We start from the raw sequence: 22451 nt of genomic DNA, 5'->3' as shown, positions 1-22451 counted from the left end.
ATTGACAAAGACAAGGCCAAGTTCCGGGGTAGAGCTTGTGTTGTTGACTCCAACTGTCGGGAAAATGATATCTTTAGATGGATAACTTGTAAACCTTAGCACATATTGCTACAATGCTGTAAACATTAGAAGCTATCAAATCAGCCATCCTCTGATCTTGCTTTGTATTTATTTGTACAGAGATGCAGTGCCTAATTTAATGAATAAATTACTTAAAACACAAAGTAAAATGGAAGGATTGTCGGGAAGGAACACCATAAAGTTTTAATATGACTTATATGAAACTGTCAAGAAATTGTTTTGCAGCTCTTCATTTAATGGACAGTAAGGGATTTAGAATAAAATGCATAGAGTTTAATGGTATTTTCTTCCCTATGGTACAAGTTAGAGAGAAGTGAGATTGTGGCATGGGTGACCTCATGTTAAATAGTTTGGCAGTTACTGGTTACAACTGAGACATTTATGACACCATCTCTGACATGTGAAATGTTTTGTTCCAGGTGCACTTGTGAACAAAACTGCTCAGAAAGGAATTATCATATTTGTTTCATGTTACTGCAATGTTAATGTTAATAATCTAATTTATGATGGAAAAAAATGTGTGAGAGTTTTCTGTATAGTTATTCTGAAGCCATTTTGGTTTTTCCAGATTTAATTGTTGGTGCATTTGGAGCTGGAAAAGCAGTTGTTTACAGGTATGTGGTAAATACAATTGATTTGATATTTTACAGCTTTGGTGGGAAATATTAAAATTTAAAAATGTCATATTCCTGTTTCTCTGTTGCAGTGTGTAAAAGATGGTCATTAGAGATGAAAAATTAAACATTGTGTGAGAAACAAATGCTTTTTTTCCATGCTCAAAACATGTAATTTTCAATGAAAATTTCCATGCTTAGGCTTAGCTCAAGCAGCTTCTGGGAATGTTTGACTGTTTAGTTAATTTTAAATAAGAAATTTAAAAGGCATAGCATTGAAAATTAATTTCTTTCATGGGGATATGGTGCTAGTAAGAAATTTTAAAGTAACTGATCTTCAGATTGTGTATGTTAAGACATGAACCATTTCAAAGTAAAGATTGCTACTTTTAGCCTCAGTTTAAAAAAATGTACAAGATCCTATTTTACAAAACAAAAAGTTGTGGTTGGCTACAGAGTTCCACTAAATGCACTTTTTGATTAGATGTAAAATTTAACACTACAAAACATGTAAATATTTACATAAAATCTGCTAATGCTTTCAGTCCAGCCATGCTGACAGCTCATTTCATTGAAATATTCACCATCCATTGCTACAACAATGTAGTCATATTTCTGATTCCTGTCTGGCTTCTTGTTGTCTGTATTCTCAACAGCACCTGAGTGAGAAAAGGCATGTTCTACTTCCCAACTGAATGTTTGTGACAGCATAAAAATTTTGTAAAACAGAAATGTTAGCTCATCTCAGCTAACAATATAGGTGCAATGAGAGGACCTGATTTTCCTACTTGCTATGAGAGAATCATGCAAATACTTTGCAATGCCATGAGTGACTGCACAGGATGAAACATTGAAGAATTAGATCCACTGTCTATTTTCAGTAACAGAAAAATGCGTTCTATTTCATTTAAGAAAGTGAATAGCAGGAGTCCATTTCCCGGCCAGAATGTATTAAATATGAATATGAATATGAATAGTGTTGAAACAGAATTTTATTACTGAAATTTTCTAGGCAAAAAAAGGCTTTCCCTATTGCACAAAAGTTAAGAGATTAATTTTATTTTTTGATGTCTTGCTGAAGTAATATAAAGAAGTAATCATAAAAGCTCAGATGTGGATTAAAATATCAGGAAAGTTAGAAAACCGGGATTATGTAAGTTACTGTAAATAATATTGCTGTCTTAAAAAAACAGAATCTGGGCACATATTTGTTATTATTTGTCTTCTAAACTGCTTGCAGTAATAGATTATCTCATATTTAATAACAGCTTCAGAGAGATGTTTCTGTCACCAAAACTGTATATTCATGTACTAAGCACAATTTAATGATGATTATTCCTGGTTTACAAAGTCAATTGTCTCAAAAAATGTCAGACAAGATTTTACTTCATTATTGGTCCAAGACAGTCTAACTAACTTTTACTTTAACCAAATCATGTTTATTTTTTTAAGAGTCTTAAAACAGACATAGTAAGTCTGAATGTATCATTATTAATGGAGACAGTACAAAAGAAATCTGCAAGATGGCCGAAGGACTGCTGTAAAACCCCAAAAGGCAAACTCTGTCCCTTTGAAAAACTGAGTGTGATGAAATGTGCCTGATGTGCCTCAGTCCTGGGGCACATCTACTGCTTAACTGTAGGATACTGTTTCCGTGATGTGTTAACATGTGATTTTTTTTTTTTTTTTGTGAATCTCAGTAGGATTCTGATGGAAAAATAAAAAAGGTTATTTTGGCTATGAGCAGCATTACAAAACTGTGTCCTCCCAAGTAACCGTACATCTCTGGCTTCTTTGCAGCAAACTCAGTTTTTTCTCTGCTGCAACTCAGGTACTAATGTGCTCCTTCTGAATGTGGTGAACCTTATTTCTGTCCCCCAGAGCCAGACCTGTTGTGACAGTGAATGCTCATCTTATTCTGAACCCTATGATTGTGAATCCAGACAATAAAACCTGCCAGCTCCCCAGCTCTCAGCTTTTGGTGGCCTGGTAAGTCCATGATTACTCAAAAAATATCCTGTCCTCTTTCTCAAATAACTTGCTGTTCCTTAATTTTATTGCAACTCTTTGTTGAAGGTGTTCAAAGTTCAAAATGTTGAAACATGCTCTGAGCACAACAAAATCCCTCTACATAGAAATCTTTTGGGTATTTTCTAGTACTTAGCAGATTGTCTAATTAATTGTGGTGGCTGAAAGTTGAGTCCTTTGATACACTGAGTCTCCTTCTGCATAGGAGGATGCTCAGTGTCTCCTAGGGGCAAGTTACAAAGTTATATGCAATGTTTAGAGGAATGAAACCTGAAACAGCTAAAATAGATGAAACACATAAACAGTCATCTGTTGACAAAATGTAACAGTGAAAGTGATGCAGAACTAGTGGGCCCAACATTTTCTGTTGGAGAAAGACAGATCTTAATCCTTCATGGAAGAGAGAAGGTGTCTGGCTGGCCATCCTGAGAGAAATTCACAGGATGTTGTTTCTGGCTGTCTTTGGTCAGAGGAAAGGTTTATTTAGCACATAATACAGGACAATGTTTCTACTATCCTTAAAAGAGAAACATTTAACCACAGTAGCATTTGACTTTGAACAGAAAAACAACAACATAAAAAACCTTGGAGCTAATTAAAACAATTTAAGATCAGTTACAAGTACAAAATGCTTGCAGGACGTTTGGAGGCTATCTAATAGCACATAACACCACATAAAGGCATGTTTACTGCACTAGAAAAAAGTCACTTTGAAAGGACCCCAGGAACAGCTGACAAAAGAGGCTTTTACAAATACATAAGATACCATTTAAAAGTGGAAATCATAACAAATGAGGAAACTGAAATCAAAACAGAGCATAAACACGTGCAAGTTGAATATAAAATGGTAGTAAGTCTTGCCAGAAAGACTGTGAGGAACAGATTTCCAAGACGTAAAAACATTAGAACCAGGAAGCCTGCCAGGACGTGGGCTGGATGAAAACAATATTAAGGTGTAAAAGAGGACCCCAGAAGATAACATTAATGCAGACATTTTGCACTGCTTTTAAACCAAAGATGGTCAGAAGATTTCCCCACACTGGAAACATTCTTTACAGGAGATGAGTCCTAAAATTCATCTCAAATGTAAGATTCAGTAAAAGAATCGTAAGAATTAATTGATAAATATGAACTGTAAAACATAATCATGAGAAGCAGTTCATTTAAGAGCCATGGAAGCTCTTAAAGGAACTAAACTTTGATACACTTAAACCAATAAATATGTGGGCTTGCAAAGCATCTGGGATGGGGTTGTCAAGAGATTTTCAGTCTTGCGCTGTTCTTTTACACTTTATGGGACTTCTCATATTTTATATCATGTTCCTCATTTCTGCATCCAGTGTAGAAAATTGCCCATCTACAGAGCAGTGTAGAAGGCAGTTGGTGGTACTAAGCAATGCCAGAACTTTACAAATCTTTGGCCTTTCTGGAATTTTTTGATTCAATTATCTTCTGTTTTAACAGTTAATGTAAAAAAATTTTGAAACACAGACACTTGGCTGAAGCATTTTCTATGATCCAAATTATGTCGCTCACAACTCCAGATTTTAAGACTTTTAAAAAATGCTTCCTATCATAATGGAAAAGATTTTGGAATCGTAACAGTTAACAACAGGTATTGCAAGAAAAAAGGAGGTGTTTTTTGCACAAGAAGAAAAACATCTCTCTTAAAAAATATTCTTGCTCTGAGATATTGTTTAGAAAAGGAAGGAAAAAATGAATACTCCTTTAACATATTTTTTTTTCTTTTCATTTCTCCGCTACAATAAGCCAGAAGAAGTTTGGTTCATATCTACAAGAGCTTTAATAGGAGCATAATTTAATTTCTGTCTGCTTTATTCTAAAATACTGTTCCCTAAAGATTCAGTTCATGTTGTGAAATGACTGAAGAGCAGCTGCTATTTTTCATACTGTAATTTTTTTCTTTGGTTGATATAAGCATGTACTGTACATGTGAAAACAATTAGTAGGGAAACCCCAACAGGCAAAGAATTCCTCAGTCCCATAGGACAGATTTCTGTATCTCTTAGCCAGATGTGCAACTTGTATAAAACTCTTCTGACTAACACTGCAAAATTATAATGAAATGAAACCTCCTACCAGAAAAGTTTCACGAAATGTGTGTGCATGAATAATGTGGATTATTGTACGTTTCCAAGTACTAGGAAAATATTATTTCTGCCATGATATAAATTGCAAAGCTGAAGCAGCAGAGGAAACATGCAAAAAAAGTCATTTTTATGAATAGTTCAAAGAGAATTGTCCTGAACTTCTAGAAACATATAGTTCATTCTCTGCTGTGTGTAAAATGTAGCTGTTTCTGAGTTCCCAATACTAGCAAGCCTGTAACAAATTCCGCAACTTTGAAGGTATTAAAGAATATGGAAAAAGATTTTTTTTTTCCCCTAAGCATGAAAGATACAATATCTGTTAATTATCTAAAAAGAGGTAAATAAATTAAAGATTTTCATTTTTCAGAACCTCTTTCCACATCATGTAATTTGTTATGTTCAAGTTTGGGTTCTAGCTGTTAGGAGGTCTAATTTATCTATGCATTGTTATTTTTATTACCATTTGAGGTCTGATTATCCACTAGCTGAAAGTGTAAAAAACAAAAGTTTCTTACTCACCTCTCACTAATTTCAGGTGAATATTGTTAATTCCATTTTGTAGAGGATCAGAGAAGTTACCTGACTTACCGAAAGTTGCATAGAAGTGTCCAATCATGATTTGTAGAATGTATTTTGTATATGTACTTTTGTATTTCTATTTTTATATCTGTAGACTATATTTTTTATTTGTAGGTGCTTTTCAGGTTTGGATGCCTGATTTGAGATGTGCCTTGGAGGCTATCCACCTCTTTAAACCCACTAAAACCAGAAGCAGAGTGCTTAAAATTTCTGATCTTCAAGTTCCTACTATAAAAAAAATACTTAATAAAAAAAAATAGTTAATTTATCTCCAAATTTCTTACTATTAAAGTAATAATAAAACATTCATGATCTTGAGTCAGCTAGATTCAGTAAATGAGACATTTCTACATACATTTTTTAAAAAGCTGAATACAGAATTCCCACCAAAGATATAAACTCCCAAAATAATATTTCAGCCTTTCCTAGCTGCATAGGTTAGACTGTGTTTCTACTTTTGTTCATTTCTACTGCTAGTATTTTCTTTTCTCATTGATTTGAAAGAGGATGTGACTGGTGCCCCATGGATTTGGACCTAGGGGCCATTGTTGAGATAAATTTGTGTGAGATTTTCCGAAGGCTGTTGGCCAACCTGACTCCATGGGTCGGATAGCAAAGCCATATGGCCAAGGGTCAGAAGATGGATACCTCACTCTTCAGGGGCTGGTCAAAGGGGGTAGGCAGGTGGCGTCAGTTGCTACCAACACAGCTGAGCTGATGTACAGGAGGCCTCTGTGCCAGGTTTTAGTTTCAGCAGCCCTAGAGACATCCAAAGGGCAGTCACTTGATTTATCTAGCAGCCCTAGAGCTACTGCAGCCTAGCCATGTGATGTAGCTTAGCCATGAGACACCTTCAGCATTAAAACTCTGCTGGTCACTGGATTAGACTTAGCTAAAACAAAATCTAAAAGCAGGGCAAGTATTAGAGCATCATAATAGAAGTGTATTTGCTTTTACATATTGTACTTCAGAAAGGAAACTGTTTAAAGGTCATTCATCAGTAGATAATAATGACTTTTCCTGTGGAGGTGACCTTGCAGATTGGACATCAGCCTCACACAGAACGGAAGTCCATAACATTAAAGCTTACACCGCCTTTCTGCTAAGGCATTATCTGTTCTTTCTCTCCATCTGCAAACCTGGGTGCTAAAGAAAATGTTAGCAATGACAAATGGCATTTAGTAGGATTTGCTAATGCCTTGCTTTTCACCTCCTGAAGTAAGTTTTCTTTTTTTTTCTGCTGTTAGGGTAGCCAGACCAAAATAATTTCTTTCTGGTACTAAGTGCAGTCTAGAAATACTATACAGGGGTAACTAACTTTTCACCAGTTCTGGTGATATTAGGTAATTTTGTTAGGGTTGACTTTTGAAGAGACTGCTCCCATCTGTGCCAAGAGTAGTTTTGAAGAAAGGAATGTTTTTAAGCTTCTTGTTCTTCTAAAGATATTTCTGTCTACCTGAAGAACGTACAATTATTTTAAACAAACTGCTTTGTTGCCTTGAAATTGTCAGGAAAAATTAGTCTATTCATTTTTAAGGTTTTCCCTCTATTTTGTAACTACAGTCAAATACTATTCAAAGCATAATTTCATATTGATGACAGACACAGCAGAATAAATGTGATGTGGGGATCTCTTCAGAGAGGCAAAATTGATAGCACATAAAAAGTTCATATGCTTTGGGATGATGCACTATCTCCCATTTGTTTTTTACTTGCTGAAGTTTTCTTCCTTTAATTTTTAATTGTGTTTTTTAGTTGATTGTTCCTACAAGTAAGCTCAAAAGCTCAGCTATTTTCTTTCTACTGTGCCTAGGAGTCAGATCTCAAATGTCTACAAATTCTTTAGACTCTTGTCCTCTTTTGTGGTCTTTCTTTCCCTCTGCTTTTCTTTGAGGGATGCTAAAGCATCCCTCAAAATCTCCCCAGCATCTTCTTATTGAACTGATGAGTGAATCTAATTTCATCTAGGTTTGCAATTGAAATCTTTGATGTCTTTAGCACTATTTCTAAACTAAATAATGAAATCACAAATGTGTGGCAGAATTGTGCTATAAACCATAGTCTTCTCTCTTGTGTGGCCAGAGTGTTGGAGATTATCCACTCCAAATTTTGGCTTTTTTGCTCTGCCATTCTCTTTCTGACATGCTCTGCCTGGAGTGGAAGGAGTGAATCTTGACTCTTACAGTCATGTTTAAGAGCATGACTTCAGTTATCAAATATGTATGATGAATTATTCTGTTCATTGCAGTAAATAAAGCATACAATGAAAGTGTTCTGTTTTATTGTTAAACATTCCAAGCTGCATTTTTGAACACAACCTTTTTTCAAACATGATAGGGCAAAATTTATGTGATTCATCCAAAGCAAGATAAGTGGCTTTAATACAATGCCAGCTCTTGAGTTTACACAAGAGGAAATACACTCTTACACTCCGACATATGAGACTAGCCTGTGAAGTCTGATGTCTAAATTGCATTTATATGATTACACAAAATTTCCTCGTTATTTTGTCCTTGTGTATTTGGAAGTAATTGATTCTTCATGTATTAACTCATAATTGTAAATAAGGGGGAGTATGAATAAATTTACAATTTCTACATGGATTGGAAAGTCATTTGACAGCTACAGTTTGGCAGAGATTAATCACTTTTGCCATTCTAGTTCCTCAAGAAATAATGGCTTTTTTTTTTTCTCCAATAAAAGAATTTTTCTTTATGGGACTGACATTATATCCCAGATGTGGAAGTTTCATTACATCTGTCAGAGAAAACAAACATGCAATTAGAATGTGATTACAGGTTGGTTTAAAGTTGATGTTAGTGGTTTTGTATCTACTGCATGGGAACATTAGTATAGAGTATAACAGTAGTGAGATCAAGATCAATGAATAATGCAAATATTTTTTTATTTGACTCAAGCTGATTTTAATGCTCACGTACAATATACTGCTCATATACAATTCAAAACATTTTATGAATCCATGAAAGTTTTCTCTAAGGATGATTGGTAACCAAACACTTGAAAGAATCTCTCATCTGAGCAATTTTGTTACATTATACAGGATTTCATTAGGAATTATGGTATGCAGTACTTAGTCTGTGTGGCAGATGACAGCAGAAATCAAAAATGAAGAACATCTTTCCAGTTTCAGATTCCTTGTTTTGCCATTTGTTGGGGAAGTACATTCTGCTAATTGCATCAACAGGCATAATTAATACTATTTCTCATTCCATCCAGTGTAATTTGTGAAAATGTAAGTTTTCCAAAATGCAATTCAATTAAATATTTATAAAAGATAAATAGATTCCTTACAAAGTGAAACTTTCCTATAATCATTACTTTTTTAGGTTTTTTTACTTAATTTTTGTGTAAGTTAAAAGTTCTTATTAGAAGGTATCAGCCAATAAAACTATAAAAGACTTCTCCTATCAGTTAAGTGTAACTGCAGATCTGTTGCCAGCCTTACACAGAAATATTTCTTACAGGAAAGGACTCACCTATGGCTGAGGTGACATTTTTATATAATATATATATATTTGTATATATATAATTGTTATAGTTGTGGTGTGAATATTTCTAGGCTCAAAAGAGTTCGCTATACATTCAGAACAGGCAAATTAAAAACAATTAACTTATGATGTGTTGATTTTTGTAGAATGCATTGCTTTAGCATACTAGATAAAGAGCTTGAATCACCAGTATCTCTGTGCTTTAATTTAGGTTGTGTAAGTGCCACTTTCTACAAAACTTAGCAAACTGAATGCAATACAGTTTGGTTAGTCTAAGGCCACAAAAATCCAACAATTTAGGTTTTATGTTTGGAATTAATTATAGCCTGTTGAAATAATGAAAATCTTACAGTAATGCCAGTAGAACACATTGGTATCCTGAGTGTTTTGATTTGCTGGAAAACAGCCTGAGCACTGACAACATTCTTTAAGATTTTTCTGATTTACCATGATGAACCAGAAAGGATTTCTGCGAACAGCCTCTTACAAAGGTGGTTTGCTTGAACTTCAGCATAAAGAATCCAGCTTTGGCAATAGTATCCAAAGGGTCATCTCCATGGGCTCTCTCAAGAACTACTGGGACCAGAGAATCTTCTTCATACCTTTGCCAGGAAATACTCAGAAACTGTCTTCTGTTATTATTAGTGCAGTATAGGAGAATTCCTGACTTAATTAGAGAATATCATTGGTAGCTAGATACAATCTTAGTTAACATATTTTTAAGAAAATTAAAATAAAATTTAAAATATTTAACTTGGGAACTGCTGATTCCCAAGTCAGTCCATTTTCTGCTAATAATTAATTGCTTCTACTTTTTTTATGTGTAGCTTTACTGTAAGAGTCTGTGCAGATTTTGAAGGTCAAAGTATTTCAGATGAGATAGGTAAGAAATGTTTTCTATTCCTGTAATTTACCCTGTCCTGCTCCATTTCAGATTTTTTCCTGCACTTGGAAAGACAATAGAAGTGAGAGCCTCCTAAGGCAAGAAAATGCAGTTTAAAAAAAGTGTTTGTGTATACATATGTGTGTGTGTGTGTGCACGCATGTGTGTGTGTAAGCACAAACGTTTTATTACTCACTTAAAGGATTTTTGTTTCATATTAAGTAATTTTCTAAATAAATACAAGAATGTACCTTGTTGGAGAATGTTTTGTTTTAGAAAAAAAATTAAGAGACAGAAGTCCTGTACACATATGATCTTCAATGAACTATGAAAGCTTAAATTACATGTCCTGCATAATTTGGATGAAAACCTAGTGGGCTTTTAAACAGACAGGCACTTAAAGCATGGATTATTTTTTCTTGGAAGACTTGCTTAGGTTAATTAATTATAATATATAATTATATGTTACACACACACACACACACACATATATATATATATACACATATATATATATATAATACATATTACGTGTTATACATATTTTGTGTTACACATATACATAATGTATTTTCTTTCAGTTAAATCAATAACTAACTTACTTGTATCCTTTAGTCCTGAAAGGTGAATTGCAATTAGATTCATTGAAACAGAAAGGAGCTGTTAAGAGGACCCTCTTCTTTGATTACCATCAGTCATATCACTACTTCTCCATTGTGATGGAAAGACAGAAACAACTCCATTGCCAGGACTTCCTTGTTTATCTCAGAGTAAGTTGTTTAAAATATTTTGGACTTTCATTATTATTTGAATAGTACCAGGGATTTAAAGATAATAAAAAACTGGAAAAGGAAGAATAATTTCCAAAATTACAGAAATTGGATATTAAATATACCTCATCTGTATGTTCAGTATGTCCAGAGCATACTGCTACCTTGAAAAAATTCCCTATGTAAATCTCCAGCTCATCTTTTGTGAATATAAGTATAAAAGAAAGACTGATTTTGAAGAGTATAGAATTTCTCTGTGTAAAAATACATTCATTTCACACTCTTCTGGAAGTTCTGATCAAATACTGCATCTTCTGATACAAAAATGCAAGACTGCTTTCCTTTTTTGGTATCCCTTTAATTTTTTAGTATTTATCATGAAGTAATAATCATGTTAAATATCATGCCAATTCAGGTTCAAAAGATTTTAAAGGAGTCTTACCAGAGATATTGCTCTAAATTTCATACAACTTAAAAAAATACGTTAAAGATATTTTAAAATGTTTTTAAAAAAACTAAAACTATGGAATTGAAGTTGTAAAGGAGATAGGGTCAACACTTGCTCACTTGCAGGTGGAGTTACCTCATGCAATTGTATGTACTTTTCAAGTCTGATCCTACAAATGCAGTGGGAGGTGAAATGGAGAAGTTTCAAGCACTGTGTAAGGACATAACTAGACAAGAAAGGTGGTTGAATTTTACCATTGCTAATTCTTATAAATTCTTGGTTATGATACAAACCAGCAATATTACCTCCACAAATCCACACATGCCCTTACCTCCATTTCAAAAGGAAGGGGGGGCAGTAGCTGATAGGAGTTGGTTCTGTGTGTCTCTCTTAAACAGCTTCATTTTAGGCTAATGCTTTGAAAAATTTCTGAGTCTACTCAGCTCAGCCAGCTTCTTCCAGATGTGGGGCTGTGGAGGCAATGTGTTCTGGGCATTCCAATTACTGGTGAGTCACTTTGCTTTCCTAATGACACCACATGCAGCCAGAATTTGGCCAACATCTGTCAAAGAACCATGTCTTTACCTTCAATAAAGACCACATCTTTACCTTCAGAAGTCTGAATCTGTTGTCATACCATAGCAACTGAAATAATCACAATAAACCATTGGTTTTTATTATGTGATTGTCACTCACAGGATGAAACAGAATTTAGAGATAAATTGTCTCCCATCAATATAAACTTCAATTATAGTTTGGATGAGTCCAGTTTTGAAGATAGTATGACTGTGAAGCCAATACTGAACTATTACCAGAAAAACTCACTAGATGAGCAGGTATGAATTTTACATGCCACCTTTTCTGTATATAAACATGAAAGCATTTACAAATATTATGTGTGTCATCTTCCTTAAAAGAGAGTATCACATCCAGAAATTACACAACAGAGATAGAATTAATACAAAATGTAGAATGAATATAAATATAGAACCAAGAGGCCTTTCAAGTATTTCCCAAACTTCCTTGTGCTCAGAGTTTTGATTGCCTTCTAGAATATGCAAGCCAAGTTAGTGTGAGACAGGGCCTGAAAATTATATTGTTCTGCTAAGGACATATTTGACCACCTAAATAGTCTCCAACCTCCAACTAAATAGTCTCCAACCTCCAACTACCATGTGAAAAGGAACTTAAAGTGAAAGAAACTTACAGAAAGAAGAAAAATACTTAATTCACTAAGGCAGTTCTGGTGATGTTTATGACACTTAGGTTAGCAATATTTAATGAAGTGATTTGAACTTTGAGGCATGTACTAACTCTGTTATTATTTTTTACTTTGCAATGATACAGGCTCACATTCTGGTTGACTGTGGGGAGGACAATTTATGCATTCCTGACTTGCAACTTTCTGCAGTGCCGTAAGTTAAATAAAATAAATTATGCTGTATAGAAGAAAGACCAGACACTGCTAACTGTTGCAACAGAATGATGTAGAACACAGTTCTGTTGTTTACTGTAGCTAATCATTCTTACCTGATTTCCAGATTTTAATTTGTGCATCCATTTCAGGTACAAAACCAAAAAATGGAGAAATACACACTTGCAAACCACATTCATGATGCTTAACGGTTATCACAGAAAATAGAGTTTCCAGGTGTTTGTTAGGAGTGGTTCTAGTTCTCTGAAAACCAAGAGATTTTACAAATTGTTGTTCATAGGAGGTTTCAAGTTTTTTTATTGCAGAGTGCCAGTGACTTTGAACTTGGACACACCTTCTCCTGTATTAAATTAATCTCAAAATAAAATTTTCAAAACATGGCAACAGTCCTGTGGAGGGAGAAACATGCCAAGCAGGACAAGTGGGGAATGTCTGAGAGTTACCTGACTCATCAGAATCAGTCCTTGGATAACAGACTTCTGTGAAACAAAAGGGGACAGTGACATTGTAGGTCTCAGGAGAATTTCTGTCATTGTTTGTATTACAATGGACATGAGGAGAAAACTACCACCTTTGTGTCCTCCAGAAAGCAATGCTAATGAGACCCCTGTGGCAAGTGATTTCTCCACTAAATACTTCTTGCTGTTTAGAAAGTAGTCAGGCTCTGAAATTTTATACCGGTTATTTTCAAGTTTTGTCATAGACAATTTTGGCCACAGTGGTGTTTTCTCTTGACCTCTTTTCTACCCAGGTGTTGGTATACTTTTTCATAGGGTTATTTTATGGAAGATGTTTTAATTTGTGTTCACAGAGTATTTTCCAGAACAGATGCTCTGAGAGCAAAATATCCTTCTGCTTTATTCATAAGTAAATCCTAACTGTGCATGTTTTAACTCCTGACAAGTAGCATGTTCTATACAGGGATACAGATCAGCTAATAATTGGAGAAGAAAACTGTGTCATGCTCATAATAAATCCAAGGAATGATGGGGAAGGAGCCTATGAAGCTGAGCTACATATAAAGATTCCACCTGAAGCAGATTACACTGGGGTTGAACGCAACAACAAGGTAAAGTAAAATCAAAATGTTAGCAATAATGAAGTAGACAACTGAGAGCAAGGATAACCTACATAGGCTGTACCAGCTGGAAGCAGCACATAAAGAAGTTCCCTTGAGGAAGGGAGATTCTATCAACTCTCAGCTATACTTGCTTGCTAGCCCAGGGTAAAGATAAGCCATGCCTCCAAAAGATGGGAAGACAGGACCATCCTGTTCAGACCCAGCACAGGCTCAGCTCCTTCCCGTTAACTTATTCATAATACTACATAATACTGTCACTTTTCTTCTAGGAACAGAGGTATTCACATCATTTAGATTTTGAACCACTAAACAATACCAGTAGCAGAAAGTAATGCTGCCAAATTCCCTTAATGATTCCAACCCAAGATCCCATGGTACCAACTCCCAGCCAGAGTTAATGAGCCCTACTGACCCCCAGACACTTGGACACTGCTGTTTCCTCTCACCAGTGTTTTGGCATTATTAAGGTAGTCCCAGTTTTTTAAGGTCCCAGTCTCCAATATTCTGAATAGTTGGATATTAACTGCAGTATAAACTTGACAAAGTTGCTTTCCCTTGTTGTCAATTCTTTTATGTTATGAATGGACCAAAACTGCAATTAAAATGTAAAAATGTGCCAGTGTTCACAGAAGGACTAATGTTGACTGAAGTCCTGCTGAGCTGTACTGAACATGCAGTGTTTTTCCTTTTTGGGTCTGTTTGTTTTTTAAGAGCAAAGATGAAACACTATCCTGCAAACAAGCAGAGTATTCATGTATTCTCTGTTGGACAGCAAATCTGGATTGCCTCATCTGCACATATATCTCCCAAGCTGTTGCAACATGAAACTGCTTTTTTCTGTTAGTGCCTGGAATGTTCAAAAGGGCCTCAAGGGTGAGAGTGGGAGAAAGCAAGTTAATTTCCTTTCTGAAGGCAAATATTTTTAAGGAAGTTGAAAGTAACTTACAAGGTATTTCCTTATTCTTCTTCTGTCAGTGACTTTAATGGGCTTCTAATCTAGTTTGAAAAAAATTACAAGAAGTAATGCTGTAATCAAAGATGATAGAAATTCTCTGCAACCTCACTTCTCAAGAGCATACCTTAAAGACACTAGCCTTTTCCTACTGCCCATTCCTTTTCTTCTCTTAGCAAAGCCTCTGTTTTTTTTGGACTGTAATCTAAACTAAAGTTCTCTTTAGTGTGCTAAAAATGGTTACCTTTTTCCTTTATTCCTCTTTAGAAATCTTTCACTGTTCTTTTGGACAGAACAGTCCAAAAGAGGTGGCAGAGGTGGCACTAATTCCAAAACCCAAGCATGTATTAGCACATATCTATCACTTGAAGGACCTGGGGGTGGGAGTGGTCAAGAGGCTGGACATGAGCTGGCAGTGTGCAGTCACAGCCCAGAAAGCCAAACGTGTCCTGGGCTGCATCAGGCCTTCTAGTACCTGAAGGGAGCCTAAAAGAAAGACAGAGAGGGACTTCTTACACTAACATGTTGTGACAGGACAAGGGAGAATAAATTCAAACTGAAAGAAAGTGATTCAGATTAGATATTAAGAAAATTTCTTGTCTGTGAGGGTGGTGAGGCACTGGAACAGGTTGTCCAGGGGCGTTGTGGATGTCCCATCTCTAGAAATGTTTAAGGCCTGGTTGGATGGAGCAACCTGGTCTAGTGGAAGGTGTCCCTGTCCACAACAGGGTGGAACAAGATGATCTTTAAGGTCCCTTCCAATTTGGACCCTAGAGAAATAATTCAGAGCTTTTTATGATTTTAGGAAAAATTTAATTTTATAGTGCCAACACAGTAGACTCATGGGAGATCCTGGTGCTTTGGAAGAATAAAGAGAAACTAGGACGGCTTGGGAAGTTTTTAAAGTTAGAATACTTTTTCTTTTAAAGACAAAATTTAAAAACACAGGAAACACAGTACTATATTCTTTTCAGATTTTGGGAAAGATTAAATGCCTTTCTGAAAAATCCAATTCTGAATCCATGTAGATTTATAAAAAACTGCCTTCCTTTTGTCCACATTTACTTAGCTTACTCCCACACATAATTTATTGCATATTCTTTGCTTTTCATACTTATTCCATTCAAAAAGATGTCATCATGCTCTTTCTGAGAAGGATCAAAACATTAGTCCTGCTTTCTACATAATTTTTAATGTCTTTCTTTCTGCATTCAAGGACCATTTTCACAAGGATTAAAAATGGCACTGAAATTAAGTTTATTCTTTGTATTGTTTTTAAATGGTAAATGTATATTTCTTAAAACTATGTTTTCTGCAATATTATGGTTCCATTAAGTAAACTAAACTATAAACTTCTAAGTGCATTTGGAAAAAAATTGATACTGTAAATTTCTTCTAAAATTTTCTAAATGTAAATTCTTCTGTTACCAGGATGACGAAATTCTTAGGAGTCATAGTATAAAAGAGTATAAGTGAGTATAAATGAGAGGGACTCAATTCATTCAACTTACAGGGCTTTGAGAAAATACAGCAATTTGACAGGATAACAGAAGAAATTGTCACACTGGATGCAGAAAACACTGAGCTATATGGAAAAAAAGGTCTCTCCATCTGCAGGCACTTTTTGAGGCATGGACTAGAGATGAGAATTACTGTTTTCATGTCAGTTGCAGTGAAATCAGGATTTCAGTTCTTATTTTTGTGTTTATGTTGTATCCTGACAAAGGGGCATCTGTGACTGCTCCTGAAATATACTTAATTTAATGCAGACCAATTTCAGCAGACAGGTAGATTTATGGTAGAGCCCACTGCAATCATGTTCTTAAAACTCTGCCTCTGGGATTGCATTTCCTCTTGGTTTCATCCATGTTTACAGTCCTCTGTGTAGCTGTTTTTCTCCAGACTGCAGAATTCCTGGTATTAAGGCAGAGATAAGAGTCTCCTCAGAGCCAACAAAAGAGGTAGACTAAGACCAGAATAAATGGAATTTAATCAGCTGAATAAATCACTTGATACATTTCTGATGGAACTGAAGTATCTGTAGAATCAAATAATTCAATTACACTGTCATATTTTCAAAGTGACTTATTTATAGAGGATATTTGTCTGTTGTATGGCTGTTCTGGATTTAGTCTATTTAATAAAAAAACACACGTTAAGTGCTTTATAGAGAAACACCTTAAGTGCCTCCTGTCCAGCCCTGCTTTCTTTTCTTCATTTCATGTTAATAATGTATTGTGTTATTCTATATAATTTGAATTACACTTAGAAGCTGTTGAAGACGAAAACTTAACTGAAAATTCACTTGCCTCTACCTCCTCCCTTCAGCTTTACACAATATAGTGCTTGTTCTACCTCAGTTGGCATTATCTTCTTATCTCAGACCTGATTCTGTAGAATATTGCACACAGACTGTGCAACTGCATAAAAAAATTAACAACATTCTGTACAAATGTGATCACATGCAAGTGGAGAGGCAAGTGAATGTGTGTGATCCTAGGGTCTGAGGTCAGGGACATGATTTTGGATCTTCATTGATTCCTGCAGATGCTGACACTTCCTTCAGTCAAAAGCTGAGGATTGAAGTAGAATGACTTTAAATGAAATAAAGTGTGTTTTTCATCAGTTGTATTGTGGAAGCACTTAGAAGGTACAGAGACCAGGTAAATGAGAAAATTACCACAGCTTCACTAGTTCCTGGAAACCATTGCCTTGCAATAATTGTTCATATGCAGTAGGTATGAATTTACTGAAATTAGCTGCAATGAAGAAAGTATAATCACGTTATATTAGCTCATATTTCCAGCAGTAGTTCCAGAGAAAATATATGCTGCTATATGGTACATTCTTATACTACAACAGTCACTAGCATGAGTGTGTGTTTGAACCCCCAGCCATTGCCTGAATACAGTGCACTAATCCTTTGCTCCATGACAGAATTGCACATATTAAATAGCTCAATCCTGCCTTAGTAGCAAAAGCTGGGACCCTTATGGTTTCTTAAAAATTCTTATGGAATAATTAGTAAATCAGGCAAATACAAAGCACTAACAGATATTTGTTATACACCAAAAACATGTATTTTGGCAGAACTGCCTCTGCTGAGGTTGGAAACTGCAGAGTGATAAAGATCACATCCAGATAGGTATTGCAATGGATAAACCCTGAGTCACTTCCCCCATGCTTTTCTGAACTAAAGCATGGCACTCTTAAAATAAGAAAAAGACCTGGAACATTCTTGTCTTACTTGGAAATTCTTAGACTAGGTACACTGTGGCTGGCTAGATGAGATGTGATTTGAGCTTGGTGAAGGCAAAGATTACTCTTCATACATCAACTAGATGCATACATATACATCAACTGGAAGATGGTACCTAATCCATCCCTCTTTCCTCAGAAAATAAAATTAGAAGGTGATGGTAAAGGAAAGCGGAAGTTTTTTACTTGCCAACCTGTTGTGTTTAACTGTTATGGTATTAATTAGTAATTCATCACTACAACCACAAAAGAGAGTTTCAAGTTTGTAGACTGCCTGGATTACTTAAAGCATCCAATCACTTTCTAGTTAAAATGCACCCTGGGAACACATGTGTTAATGTTGGGGTTTTATTTCTGCTCAAGGCTGCTAAAAAACCATGTGTTGCTACAGAAATGTGAATTGCTACCACTGTCAGGTAGAAGGGCTTTGTGGAAAACCCTTCCATCTGGCTGAGTTACATCTGAATGCACCAATACTGACAACAGTAGGTGTACAAGTCTCAGCTCTTGCTAGCTTCCTGCCTGATTTTAATTTTCCTGTTTTGTACTTAATCACCTCAGAAAGGTGATCAATGTAAAAACAAAGACAGTAAATCTCATTATGGAAGGAATTCTACCACAGTTGACCCTTTGTCACATCTTCATACTGCACAAATTAGCTTTTGTGATGCTGGTCATATAAATCCTGCACCATTAATCATTTTTAGTCTAGAAACATAGCCTCCAGACTGCAGAGGAGCTACTTGAAAAATACCTCTATTTTCTCAGCCTTTGAGGGACAAACAAAAGATGTGAAAAGGGCTGATTTACTCTGTGCTGGTCTATGATACAGCATCTTTAAAGAAACTATCTACAAATATATAATATAAATCAGTATTTATTTCTAACTTTTAAACCTAAATTTCAACCTTCCTCCCCCAACAAAAGCAAAATTATAAACCCACACATCAAGATCAAATGGACAATTTTCCAGACAAGTTTGACTCCAACTGTGTTAACACCCTCTTTTCTCCCATGTGTTGCTTCCCACCTCTAATTAACCAGCTGGAAAGAGTATAAAAATGCTTCCCTCCCAACCCTAGAGAAGCTTGGGAAGGCTATTAGTGCACTGAACATGCTGTGTAACAAACTTCACTTCTTCCTAGCAAACTGTAAAAATGTCAGTGCACAATGAGGTGTGTGCTGAGGGCATGCTTCATATGGACTCTGTTTAGGACATGCCCTGTCTTTTCTTTTAAACTCAGGAAATTATGAGGACAGCATGTCCATGCTGGCTTTTACAGATAGGGAAAATTGGTCCAGGGATCTCCCAGGTCTTTTTTATGTAAAGGGCATGAACTTGTTCACTGTGAGAAGCACAAATGAGCAGAAATGTAATGCAACTTGCTGCATCCTGCTTTTACAAAGCTCGTTTACTTCTGCACATATATGGAAATACCTTCATTTACTGGAGATGTCAGAGAGGAAAACAGAAAAAACAAAAACAAACCCACATTTTATTGCTTTGACTTATTCTATATCTCCTAGCTTGCACTATTTTATAGCTGTTCCTCCTCTTGCAGAGTTTTTGTTTACAGATATTACTAGTGATAAAGATTGCTATAAACATAAAACCTTTATATCTGATAACGTGAAAGTCTATCTCTTTTGTTGCTCATTTATAAACTCACATAACAGTTTATGTTTTTACAGAAGTGTTTAACATTTGGTTTTACCACAGATTGGATAACAAAGATCTAGAATTGATCCATACTCAAGTTTTCCAATGTCAGAAATTCATTATAGAGACTTCTGGTGATGGTGACACTGTAATTACTGTGAGACCTATTCTTGCTTAGTTTGGATACTCTGTTTCTCTGTTGAGTCATTATGGCTATAGGAATGATTCACAACAGCAAAGCAGTATGGTAAAACTAGACGTAGAGTGATCTCATCACGATTCTTAACGTACTGGGAAACTATCCTGTTTGTTTTTCCCTGGCATCAGTTTTCCCCCGTTGTCTGACAATAACCAACTAAATGTTTTGATAGTGCACTAAGCAGGTGTCTGAAATTAAAAGATAGGTCACAGTCAAAAAGGCATCACTTTCCCAACTGGATACATTTCACTGTGATCTCTGACCTCTATATTGGTGTCCTTTTGTTGCAGGCACTGCGTGTGTTGAGCTGTGATTACAAGATGGAAAATGAAACTAGAATGGTGGTTTGTGATCTTGGGAACCCCATGGTGGCTGGAGCAAATGTAAGGGAAAACCAGATGCATTTACTGATTTTTATCTAATTGAATTTTAAAGGGGAACAAACGGAAATTTATTCAATTATCAGAATGTGTCCCAATAAGCAGCACATAAACCAAATTATTTACCTGGACAAGAATTTTTTGGTGTAATAAGAAGCAGAACTGTGCTTCTGAAAAATTAACATTATGTTTTCCTAAAAGATTAATTATTCTAGAACTTGAGGTTTATGTCACTGAAAGAAAGTGAAAGTGACTCAATTTATCACTATCATTTCATTAGAAGTTGTATATATATACATACAGTATACTAGTATAGTGAGAATTCCAATCTATAACATGATTGGTTTATTTCTCCCTTTTAGTATACCCTGTACTTAAAATATATAGATATATGTATAGTAAGTGACAACTTCTTCAGTCTGATTCTCATCTTGAGTACATAGGGGTTGTCTTAGCAGTTTAAAACAATTTATATCTAGGAAATTGTGTTTGAAATAAACTTTCACTTTAAAGTTATTATTTTAATTCTGAAGATTTTCCTAAAACAGCCTCTTATAAATCATACTACACATTGGATGGAATGATGGTAGCCTTGTTTTTGGACAAAGCAGAACTGTATGATAACTGATGATGAACACTAGATAAGGATAAAAATAAGTTTGGAGATAAAAAAATTCCACAATTATAATTCTTCATCCCTATTTCATGACAAGACAATCCAGGAAATCCCAGAAGTGTTAAATCCAGGAATGTTCAGCTATGGATGTTCTTGCGGATGAGTTTAGTGTTTCTCATAATTTCCTAAGTTCTATGAATATTTAAATAAAAGAAAAAAATCTAACTATTGATACCTAGATAAAAAAAAAACTGTCCTAATAAAATCAAAGCAGTTGACAGCATAAACATATATCAGGAATAAATAGCAACTTTTAATTGAAAACTACTACTGTTTGAATTTCATATTGGACCTATGGCTTTGCAAAAAACCAAAGCAAATTTCTCTGGTATTTTCCAAATCTGTACTAAGGTTTATCCCATGGAAGATCAATATTTCGATCTTCAGCCTCTCTATAGAGGGGGACTTTCCTGGCCTCTTTTAATCTTGAAGAAGTTCATGTCTGACCCTTGACAGAAGAGCCAAATGGATCATATAACTGGAGATCGGGACTAGAAGAAGTTTCTTTGGATTTTAGGAATAGCTTCAGATCAGCCATAGAAATTTAGAACGTGAATGAGGGCAGGTGTCTCGTACAGTCATCTGCTTGCATAGTCACAGGCAGTCCCAGAGATTCTTTGGGACTACAGGGAGGTGGAAACCACTGAAAATTCAACTCTGGGTGATGAACCTCCTGGGAAGAGGAATTTTCCTAGTGAGGTTCCTTCTCCATTGAACAACTTTGAACTAGAGGACTGAAGAGATTACTATAAACATTTTCTGGGAAGGACATAGACAGGAAGGCCAAAAGATTTTGTATGTTTTGTTTTATTCTACTTAATGAAAATCCTAAAAAGTGAAAGTAATTGAAAACATTCCTGAGTAATGGAATTTTCATAATGGAATGATGGGACACAATGATGGGCCAAAGCTTGAGACAAATTTCCAATTCAAGGCAAATAATTTCTTGTATTGAGAAGACAGCTGTTTTACTTACCTGCTTAGTAGTTTCCTAGTTAGTCTCAAGGCAGAAGCAAATTCTCAATATACAGACAGAAGTGGACAAGAATATTATGGGTGGTTGGGATGCACTGGAGTGGGACAGGAGAGCATAAAACCTGCTGGAAAAGGAAGACTAAACACAAGAGACACTAATTTGTATACCAAGAAGAAAATCTTTGTAGTTTGCATATTGTCGTAAGCATAAATGATGGAAAGGTCTGATTGTAGGGGTGTTAGACTACAGACCCTCATACTCCTCCCTTTGAATCCAAAGCCCTATTTCCACATTATCCTTCACCCAAATGCTAGCAGTGTGAATATTTCAGAAATGCCATTTGGTGGCCACTAAAACATTACCACTCTCACCTGCCTCTTTATGAATTTTCACAGCAGAACTAATAATTCTTTTCTTCAGAATCAACTCTAGGACCACTGTAAGTGCCATTACCAGATACTCCTAAGCAAACTACTTCATAAAGAGAGAAGTAGCAGAATAGAACAGCAGGGTTCATAACATATTCAAGGGTTTTCTACTTTATAAGAAAATAATCCAGCCCTTTAAAATTGAGGTATACAAAGGTAGAGCATTACAAAGCCAGATGGCAACATTGTTTGATTAGAGTAAGTGAAATCTTAAATCCTAAATTTATCTTGAAGCTCTCTGAAGCTCAGCTCTCCTGGAAGCTCAGTAAAGGTGAAAGGACTTGTTGTTTTTCAGTCCAAACCTATTTATGATGGCAAATGTACTTCCAAAAGCAAAATACCAGCCCTTTGTACAAATTGCATAAATCTCAAAAGGTTGCTCT

At 35.4% G+C, this 22451-nt stretch overlaps 1 protein-coding gene across 1 annotated transcript in view; it reads left to right on the top strand.

Moving 5' to 3' along the window:
- Positions 1 to 22451, top strand: part of ITGA8 (integrin subunit alpha 8) — a 107522-nt gene that overhangs the window by 40425 nt on the left and 44646 nt on the right. The window contains exons 14-21 of the mRNA XM_005518772.3: positions 650 to 695; positions 2577 to 2684; positions 9750 to 9805; positions 10421 to 10575; positions 11722 to 11859; positions 12371 to 12438; positions 13380 to 13527; positions 19899 to 19991. Of these exons, the coding sequence (XP_005518829.1) occupies positions 650 to 695; positions 2577 to 2684; positions 9750 to 9805; positions 10421 to 10575; positions 11722 to 11859; positions 12371 to 12438; positions 13380 to 13527; positions 19899 to 19991 (812 nt within the window). The remainder of the gene's footprint in view (positions 1 to 649; positions 696 to 2576; positions 2685 to 9749; positions 9806 to 10420; positions 10576 to 11721; positions 11860 to 12370; positions 12439 to 13379; positions 13528 to 19898; positions 19992 to 22451) is intronic.

Source organism: Pseudopodoces humilis, chromosome 1, assembly GCF_049639895.1.
Source record: "Pseudopodoces humilis isolate 2021_Gansu_Grassland_sample_001 chromosome 1, ASM4963989v1, whole genome shotgun sequence".
NCBI lineage: Eukaryota > Metazoa > Chordata > Aves > Passeriformes > Paridae > Pseudopodoces > Pseudopodoces humilis.
This window is presented reverse-complemented; position numbering and strand designations above follow the sequence as displayed.